The sequence below is a fragment of the Halyomorpha halys genome, unplaced genomic scaffold, assembly GCF_000696795.3.
Source record: "Halyomorpha halys isolate HHAL.00 unplaced genomic scaffold, Hhal_1.1 Scaffold147.1, whole genome shotgun sequence".
NCBI classification, from domain to species: Eukaryota; Metazoa; Arthropoda; class Insecta; order Hemiptera; family Pentatomidae; genus Halyomorpha; species Halyomorpha halys.
In genome coordinates, this window is record NW_027116131.1 from 882,885 (window position 1) to 893,045 (window position 10,161).

The following is a 10,161-nucleotide window of genomic DNA, read 5'->3' on the forward strand; positions in this document are numbered from 1 at the left end:
TAGTAGTAGTAGTAGTAGTAGTAGTAGTAGTAGTAGTAGTAGTAGTAGTAGTAGTAGTAGTAGTAGTAGTAGTAGTAGTAGTAGTAGTAGTACTTTATAGCATTTATCTTCGTAGTAGTAGTATTTCATAGCATTTATCTTCGTAGCAGTAGTAGTTTATAGCATTTATCTTCGTGGTAGTAGTAGTTTATAGCATTTATCTTCGTGGTAGTAGTTTATAGCATTTATCTTCGTAGTAGTAGTAATTTATAGCATTTATCTTCGTAGTAGTAGTAGTTTCCATAATATTTGCCAAAATTAATTACCAAGAGGATGATTTCTAGTAGTTAGAACAAAACTTTTTGTCTGTTTGTGAAAATATATATATCTCAGAAACAACGAAACTTACAGATGACTGTTAGCACCCAAATTAAAGCTAGTGTAAAGTGCTACAAAGTAGTAAATGACTTTTATCTTCGTAGGAGTAGTAGGTTTCATAATATTTGGCAAAATAAGTTCACAAAATGTTGATTTCTGGTTGATCTGACAAAATTTTTGACATATGAAAAACTATATCCCAGGAACCATTGGACGTACAGATGTCTACTAGCAATCACGTTCAATGTACCATTATGTTTTTATAACGTTTATCTTCAAAGAGTAGTTTTTATGATATTTGTATATGAATTTTCAGTATGAAACTTTGTCAAAACAACTTTAATTCAATTTATTTTAGCAAATATCATGCAAATTACTACTTCCATGAAGACAAACGTCAATGACTACTTTATAGCTCATTAAACTAGCTTTAATTTGAGTGCTAATAGACACAGTACTTGTATTTCCTGAGATGTAACTTTCCCAAAATAAATTAACTAACTACTGATTTTTCAGTGCATTTTTTATGAAATGTTGTTTTTAAAAATACTGTATCTCAGAAGCTATCGTGCGGAAACAGCTCTGTCAGGGATCATATTTTATATTTTTACTCTATCTTAAATGTCCTCTTAGGTTGTCTAGTGTTGTAGTTTTAACGATATGGACGCCGAATAAAAAATTATTGTTTCTTTAAGTTTTGAAACAGCCGCCTTTTTTTATTCCGCTAAACTATTCTTGGCAGACTCATCATTTTGACTAGTTATTATACATAATTTTTATTAAAAGTAATTGAAAATTGGGTTGAAATAAATTATTTTTTCTCCTTTTGGAGTCTTATACTATTACTACAACCTTCCCGTATAGGGAAAGGTCGTGCCTTCTTTACCGTTCCTTGATCGTTGGTCATTCTTTATTAGGGGTATTCATGATCTTTAGTTTAACATGTTAAATGGAAAAACTTATGTTAAATGGTGAAATATTTCCTTCTTTTACGATGTTAAAACGACATAACATGGCTGAGAGTCTGTTACTAGGTCTGTTAAATGGAGAATGACGTCACGAAACAGACCAGCTGAGCGTCATCGTTTTTTTTGTTGTCGTGTTAGGTTACTTACTGGTAGTTTGTGGTTTTTGTTTTCTTTTGCCTTGTGTTCTGGACTTTTAAAAAAATACAATCCAAACTTTTACACTTCTACTTTTCACTTATTTTAGGCATGCCTTAATAAATTACTGTAATCAAAACTTAGAAGTAAACAATAACATGAAGTTTTGGAAGGAAAGGTTACTAAACAAGTTGCTCAGAAAATCCACTAGGAGCTCTTATGGATTTAGCATTTAACATGACTTTAAATAGGGCTGCTCACAATGCTATACTTATATCATTTAACATGGTAAAATATTTTACATTTAACACAATATCATGAATACCCCTATTATCTTCTGGTAAACGACTTAATTACATCAAATTTACTTAAGCTAAAGCTCCGTGAATTCCTTCCCCAAAATACTTTGTCATTATCCGTTCCTCTCTCACTGACATATTGTTCAAAGTAAATCACAAGAGTGCTTGCTTACTCTTCTTTTCTCACCTCAAGGTAGTATTCTTGCTTCCAAGACTCTACACAGCTTATAAAAGTGGCATATTAACCTTGCCTACGTATAGTGATGACACATGTGTGCTATCATTGCATAATGACCAATTATTTACATCCCACAATCCAAGATTTCATTTATGAATACAGACTGATATTTTTTTCTAGGTTCTGTTTGCGTACACATACTACTACATTAACAAGATAGTAGATCTATTGGATACGGTGAGTAAATAATTATAAATATTTATTTATAATATTTTTCCCTTTTGTTTATTTTTTTTTTTTGTTCAATGTGATAATTACGTTTATTTCCATTGTTAATATTTTGAAGAATCTTTTTTTTTTTTTTAGGAAGTAATATCTTTTAAGTGGCGTGAATTATGAAGAAGACGTTCATTTAAAAAAAGAACATAAATTGTTAGCGACTATTTATTTTCCGACGTTTTGCTCCACTTTGTGGAGCTTTATCAGGGCTGTTCAAGCTGATAGCTTTATGGACTTATAGACAGAAAGTCAATAAAGCTATTGAACAGACCTGATGGAGCTCTACAAAGTGGGTGTTAACTATATTGGTTCTTTTTTTGACCGCAACCCTGACCATCTTCTTCATAATTAGGAATTATACGGTCAATAATTTATATTTATAGTATGTATATTTATGATTTATGTGCTAATAAAGTTTTCCTTTTTTAATCTTTTTTTTCACAATTTTTGTCGGGAATTTATTCTACAAGGGTCATTCTCGCAAAAAGGGGTAGAAAATAGATGTGATTCCCAGACCATTTAAGGCGCTCCATTTATGATTTTGGAGCTTTAAAAAATTTGTAATTAAATTAAATTATATTATGAAACAGTATTTAATAGTTTTTTTTTGTCGTGGCAGTGAAATATTTATTTTGTATAGAAAATGTGTTCACATATTTAAAATGTTTTAGATAATCCTTCCTTAGCCTAAATTACATAACCAGTTCTTCTATTATAGAAAAAGAACACTTTTGCACACTCAAAAATAATGATCCTCGCTTTTAGAACAGATAAGTCACGATATTAAAACATAAATATAGGAGTCTATATCATTGGGTCACAGTCCTATTCTTTATAATTTAAAGAAAAACATTATTTAGAAGTATACCTTTAGAACAATTCCAAGTCTGATCTGACTATAAGCCCATGAAAACACTAAGAACTATAAAGTACTAGAGTGATGTACCACAAAGAATCCAAGGGTAATTCTTGAGTAAATATAGTTTTATCTGAAGAAAAATTTTTAAAAATCAGCAGAAGTTAATATTCTGGATGCGATGTCGTGGTTGCAGTTAAATAAAATGTCCTACGTTCTGTTGAACGGGTGGATACATATGTTTTTAATGTTTTCACTATTTATTATTACATAAAACATTCAAACTAGTGAGAACAAAGAACACTAGCTTTGAAGTTCTCACAAAAAGACATGACAAGTGTAGTTCCAAAACAAGAAGACTACAGACCGTTTAAAGCGGCTTCTGATCAACAATCTATTTACAGTATTCCTCAGAGAAACTTGTATACGATAAAAAATGGATTTTATGTATTACAATTTAACAAGTTCTTTCTACACGTTAGAGTTTTTCGTTTCTCTGTGATTTGGTGACAGAGACGTGGAAATTACAGAATGCTCTAGTAGAGTTGTCGAAGTTTTTTTGTCAAGCTTGTAAACACTGTAAAATAAAGAATTAGAGGTCTCTTAAATATTGCTAGAAAATGATGTATTTAGATAAATAGGCATAACAACAAAAACATTTACAAAAATGGTGGAAAGCATTTTTCATGCTTCAGTATAGCATGAAAAACAAGACTGAAGCACTATTATATCTCATATTAAATTTTTTTAATGGATAATGGTAAAATTATAAATATTATATGGTTGCCTTAAAATGACTGCAAGACCTTGGCTCCAACAGGTACCATAGAAGGCAGAATCCAGAGATTTCAATGGAAGGTTCTCGTTACAAATACAGGAGCGGTCTGGGATCAAGGCATTAATACATGGAGGGGTCTGGGACCAAAGCCTTAACACAGGAGGAGTAGAACTAACAGTCAACTGCTCACACATACTGACCAGTAAATATCAAGGCAAGGAGGTTAAGATGGGCGGGATATGTGGTTCAAAGCAATCCATCAGGACACTTCTACATAATAATGAATAGTTAATAAGAGAGCAAGTGGGAGAGCAAAAACCAGACAGAGAGACAGGATCGACATAGATGCAAAAGAGCTGCATGCAGAAAACTGGAAAGCAGTAGCCCAAGACAGAAAGGTTTGGAGAAGGCTGGTTTGGGTGGTCAAAGATCTGCTAGATCTATAGAGCCAACCAAAACAAAAAATGGTTGCCTTAGAAAGAACGGAAACTGTTACTCACCAAACAATACTGGAAGGCCAGAGAGTTCCAGCACGAATGAGAGACAAACGGATAAGAAAATATTTTTCAGATATCTGGGAGTGGAATGAGAGATAAGATAGAACGAGAGCGTAGTGGTTAAAAATGGAGCAAAGTATTAAAAAAAAAGTGGGGCTGTGATCTGCAAAAATCTTGAGAAAAAAAAATTAATAAAAGATATTTTAAGAAAAGTGCCAAAGTATCCAAAAGAAAAAAGGAGGAGCTTGGAGTTGAACTATTTCAACAACATCTAAAAACAATATCTTGTGCTAATTTGAAACATTTCATTTCATGACTTTTTTATTTGAAATCTGTACGATACAAGATAAATATCATTCTTATCTAAAAGTTCATTAGAATGATTGTACATTTTAGTCTTATAAATTGACATACAAGGTGGCGGCAAAATTTGTTTTCGGCTTCTGTGCTACGCCACTGATTCCTATATACCTTTTGACTCCTTTTCATGCTTTTTAATCAATCTAATTCAAGTTTTATTTACAGGTATTTTTTGTACTAAGAAAGAAGACCGCTCAAACAACTGTTCACCACATTTTTCACCACACAACTATGCTAATTTGTTCACACATAACAGTATTTCACTTGACAGGTATTGTCTTCAAATATATTTAAATTTTGTTCCAAGCAACCACATATTTCATTGAAAAATGATTTTTAATGAAAAAAAATTAGTTGGAAAATTTTTAATTTGACGTTTTTTTCTTCAAAACTTTGTTTATTGATAGATATTACAATGTGCCATAACGTTGTTGGGCAACAGGTAATAGTGATAACTGATCACATTCATACTCAAATTTAAAAAAAAAATAAATCAAAAAATTACATAAAAATAAATAAAATATCTCTCTAAATATATATAAACAGAAGGATAAAGAAGATTAACATAATAAAATTATGTACATGAAGAAAAAAAAAATATAATTATAATAAAAAATAATCACTAGTCACATAAACACTCTTATATGCAATATTTACACCATCAACCTGAGGATCTCCCCAAGCCCACTCTATTCAACATGTGTGAGGGGTAGAGCAGGGCTCAACGAGATCCCATTGCATACCTCTCACTGCTGAGCAAGTGTGCCAAAGCCACAAACACTCTTGAGGATCAGCTAATAATACAACTTTATTTAAGCGAGTTTTCACAACTTTGTTGTTTGTATAGTCGTACTAATCAAAAAATAGTTTTTTAGAACAAATACTCTCTTCAACTAATTACTATAATACTACAAGTACATAGTGTAATTTATGATTAATAACTATTACAATTAAAACATTGCTTAGTAAATACATTACTTATAACTCTCCATTACAGTGTGTTTACAGAAAAAACGGTTAGGTGTTGGAAAAACCTAACCATTTTTTTCTAACAGGTAATTCATCTGTTATTTCTATTTTGTCTGTTTCTATTTAGTATTGTTAATTGTGTCTTAAATATTTATTAGGTTAGAGTAAGAACACAATAGAAGGAGACAAAATACAAAATAGAAATGAGAGATGGAAGAACCAAAGCAAACTTACCTTCATTTCAAAAACCGATTCAGTCTGGCACAAACCTGGAGTTAGTTGCATCACAACGTAGAACACACTGTAATGGACAGTTGTACTTAGGAAGTAATGTATTTACTAAGCAATGTTTTAATTGTAATAGCTATTAATCATAATTACACTATGTACTTGTAGTTTGTTAGTTGAAGAGAGTATTTGTTCTAAAAAACTATTTTTTCATTTTTATGACTATAAAAACAACAAAGTTATGAAAAGTCACCTAAATAAAGTTGTATTATTGCCTGATCCTCAAGACCAACAAAAAAATAAAATAAAATAAAATATATATATACCTTCTGTGGACTTCTCATACATTTTAGCAGCATATTAATAAAATTTTGATAGTTTTGATGAATTGTTTCCCCCTAGTGATAGAAAATTAAGATAGATTATTATTAAAATAAAAAATAGTGATTAATGAGAATATTTAACCTTGTTTACTATATTAATTTAGTATCTATTTATGTTATGGTGAAAGACCAGTACAAAATTTTCTGAAAAAAAAAATCTCATATTTACTGATATTATTTTGAAATTTTTAATATCTTCACAAAGTTCTTAAAGTGTAATATCGCTTTTTGATATTTTAATTTGATTGTTACAAAATTTATAAAGAATTTCATTTAAACGATTTTGAATGATATTAAATCTCAGTTTTAGTACAGTCTATAGTTTCGAAGAGGAACCTTATAAATATTTTTGTTAATGTTTTAGACGAAGAAATTAATTTGAAAATGATGGCTATAAATGCATGTTCACACCTTATCATGCATATTTATTACTTCATGTCAGGTTTGGGCCCGACATTGCAAAAGTACCTATACTTGAAGAAGTACGTCACAATAATTCAGATTGTAAGTGTATTGGCAATTAGTTTAAAGAGGAAGCAAAGGAATTTAATAATAGAAACTTGGAATTAAAAAAGACAAAGATCTTGTGCTACAATAATGCATTATTCTCAAATTTCAGATTGAAATTGTATCTTTGGTAATCATGCTGGTTGTGAAACTAACTAACTGTCATTCTTCCATCGCCTTCGTGATTTTGTGGTTGACTGAATTGATCATCCTATTTGTCCTCTTCACTAATTTTGTCTGGAACACATATTTAAAGGAAATTAAGGATGAATGAAGGAGGATCTTAATACAGTCTTCAATATACAACAAATCAAAAGAATTGACATCTATTTTATCTGTCAATCATAAAGAGATCTTTCTTTTTCAGTCAGGAAAAATGATTATTAAAGTATGGTGAAAAATAGATAAAATATATTAATGTTTTAAAAAAATATTAAAAAACAGAAGGAATGAATTAGAATATTTTGAAGTTACATTTTTTGAAATATCTTGATATCAATGCTATAAATCACCTTGTGGTGCATAAACTGTTAGAAATTATTTGCTTTTATAATAATGAAACATTACAAAAATAAATAAATATTAAATTTTATCAACCCGAACGATTAAGAAAAAGTATTCTTAGGACCTCATTAAGCCCATGCTGTACAAAATAAAAATATGAGTTTAATTTTTTGATTAATTACATTTTCAAACAATTTCTTTTTATACATGTAGTGATGTTTTGGCTTTCTTACTTTGGCCATTTTCAAAAACATCCTTACTTCTTCACTTCAATCAACTATCAAAGTTCTTTAGAATTATAAATACAACTCTGTGGAGATATTAGTTGATATATAAAAAAAGGAACATATTAGTTTATAAAAAAATTGTTTAAAAGTAATGTATGAATTTTAAGTGTAATGCTAATTACCATATTGTAGACAAAAAGCCCTTAGAATACTAAATATCGACTAATTCAGGGGGGCTTTGGCAGTTCCTTCCAATCAGGCTCCTTCGGATTTCCTCACTGCTTCCTCAGACTTTTTTTCCCTCCCTGACATTTCTACTATATGGAGTTAAGCAGCAGTGCGTTAGGATTGTGCATGATAAACTTGGTTGAGTGCTTTAAGATGGGGCTGCACCATGGATTACAGCATCTGTCCAGTAGGTCAGCTCTCCTGGTGACTCCTCCAGTACACAGCATTCAGCCTTACTACTCCCATTCTGCATCAACTTTTTCTATCGGTGGTTCGTCAACTCCGAGTGGTTCAGCCCTTCCCAATAAAAAAGTGTGTTGTACTGACCACTTCCTTCCACCTGTAGATGAACTCCTTGAAGAAGGGATAGTTTAGCTCTTCCATCAGATGGTGGAGGTCTGATTGGAGGAGGACAAAGATCCCTGTTTTTCTTGACAACCAGCATTTCAGGCCTTCATCTGAGCTAAGAACGAAAAAACAAGATAACAACCATAATGATTAAAAGGAAATAAAGGGCACGAGGGATAGATAGGGGATAGGGGTAGGGGTAGCTATGTAGCCCGTTCTAAATTAGTGGAAGAGGGTAAGGTTAACTTAAACTTTCCTTGGCCAACAAGATGCTGGTAGAATGGTTGCCTGGACACAAAGGCATTAAAGGTAATGAGTGAGCGGACTATCTAGCTAGGAAAGGATCTGGGACTGCTCCTTTTACACCTGGCCCCATATGTGGATTAGTCTCAGCCATGCGAAGAGGCTTATCAAAATTATTGCTGAAGGCAAGGCTAGATTACTCTGGAGGAATACTCTGGGAATGGAACAATCAAAAATGTTCCCAAAGAGATTCTGCCCGAAAAGAAGTAACACTCTTCTTAATATGGATTGGAGTACTTTAAGATGGGTGAAAGGACTATATATGGGACTCTGTCAGTTGAATAAGTATTTCTATAAACTGAGATTGATAGTTCCCTTTCTGCAAGATGATGGGACTGTAGATGTGATGCAGTAGCAAGGACCCTCTTATACGTTTTCCTCGTTTTAACAGTTTTTAAATATCCAAATTACTTGTAACATATTTTTAACATTTTCTAAAACTATTTGTTGTTGCCTTCTTACACGCTTTCCTCTTTAAAATAATTTTAAATATTTTCTACTTTTTATTTTTTATTTTTTACCACTTGTAACGTTTCCCCACCCCCCAATAATCTCGTCATCTTCATAATGTATTTTTTAACTCTGAGTCTCGCAGTGCTGAGCTTACTTGGCTCTCTGATTTGCTACTAGCAGGTGCGTTTTATGCTTTATTCTCTTTTTTCCTATCCTTCTTTTTCTTTTTTTTTCCTATTCTTCTTTTCTCCTTCCCTATTCTTTTCTTAATTTTCCTTATCCACATTATTAGTTATGTTCACCAGATATTATAATTGTTAAGTTTTCTATTCACTTCTTTTGTCTAACTTAACTTTATATTTTGTTTCTTTATTCTAATATTATAGTTACATATATTTTCTTTCTGATAGGCACTGTAAAATAAGTTATTTCAACTTAAGTAGGAATTTTGAACAGAAATATTGTAAATATCAAGATGGACATAAAAGGAATAGGAAAACACCATATTGACATCTCATTAAAAATCATCAAAAAATGATATAAAACAATAATCAGTGTGGCCAAAACAAATAGGGGTGGAATTAGACTAAACCTTCTCAAATAAATAAAAGTTCAACAGTCTAATTAAAGAGAGGGACAAGTAGATGGATATATACATAAAGGTATAATTTGAGAATGAAATCGTTTAAATAAAAATTACATTTTGTTAAATAATATGATGTAGCATTACTTTAAGGATGATGACAATTTTTTAATATCGAGACAAATCCTTAAAGGGATGATAAAGAATATACAATAAATTAAAGTAATTAATTAAAAATATATTGATATTAGGCATTTTTCATTTCTGGAAATGATTGTTATGCAGTGTGTGATATAGTTATAAATTATGTAGATATAGAAATGAATGTAAAGGATTGATAAGATCTAATATAATTATAGACTGGACTAGATGTTAAACAGTTGTCTGAAATGTCTCCAATGAGTAAATGAAATGGAAAGCAGTGAATAATAAATAATAAAGGAAGTAATGAGATAGTGATATCAGGTAATAATATTTAATAATTGATTCAGGTCTGGTGGTATCTATTGGTATCTTTCTGACCTCATAACATATTTCGAGTGTTACTGGGATGGAACTTTCATACTAAGGTGCATTTTATTATTTTTAGGTTTTTGTTTTTGCTCTCTGATATCATGAAATTCCAGTGAACTTTTTGTTTGCCAGTTTCATTTGATTTATGTTTTGTACCTTTTCTCAAGAGTTCCCTTAATCTTCCAGACATATTTCTTGTATTGGTTTC

At 31.0% G+C, this 10,161-nt stretch overlaps 1 protein-coding gene across 2 annotated transcripts in view; it reads left to right on the forward strand.

Moving 5' to 3' along the window:
- Positions 1-7,379, forward strand: part of LOC106678572 (very long chain fatty acid elongase 1) — a 13,855-nt gene extending 6,476 nt beyond the window's left edge. For both annotated transcript variants that reach the window (XM_014417149.2, XM_014417151.2), the window contains exons 4-7: positions 2,118-2,174; positions 4,873-4,978; positions 6,652-6,791; positions 6,907-7,379. In XM_014417149.2, coding sequence (XP_014272635.1) covers positions 2,118-2,174; positions 4,873-4,978; positions 6,652-6,791; positions 6,907-7,068 — 465 coding nt within the window. In that variant the 3' untranslated portion in view covers positions 7,069-7,379. The remainder of the gene's footprint in view (positions 1-2,117; positions 2,175-4,872; positions 4,979-6,651; positions 6,792-6,906) is intronic.
- Positions 7,380-10,161: the final 2,782 nt, after the last annotated feature.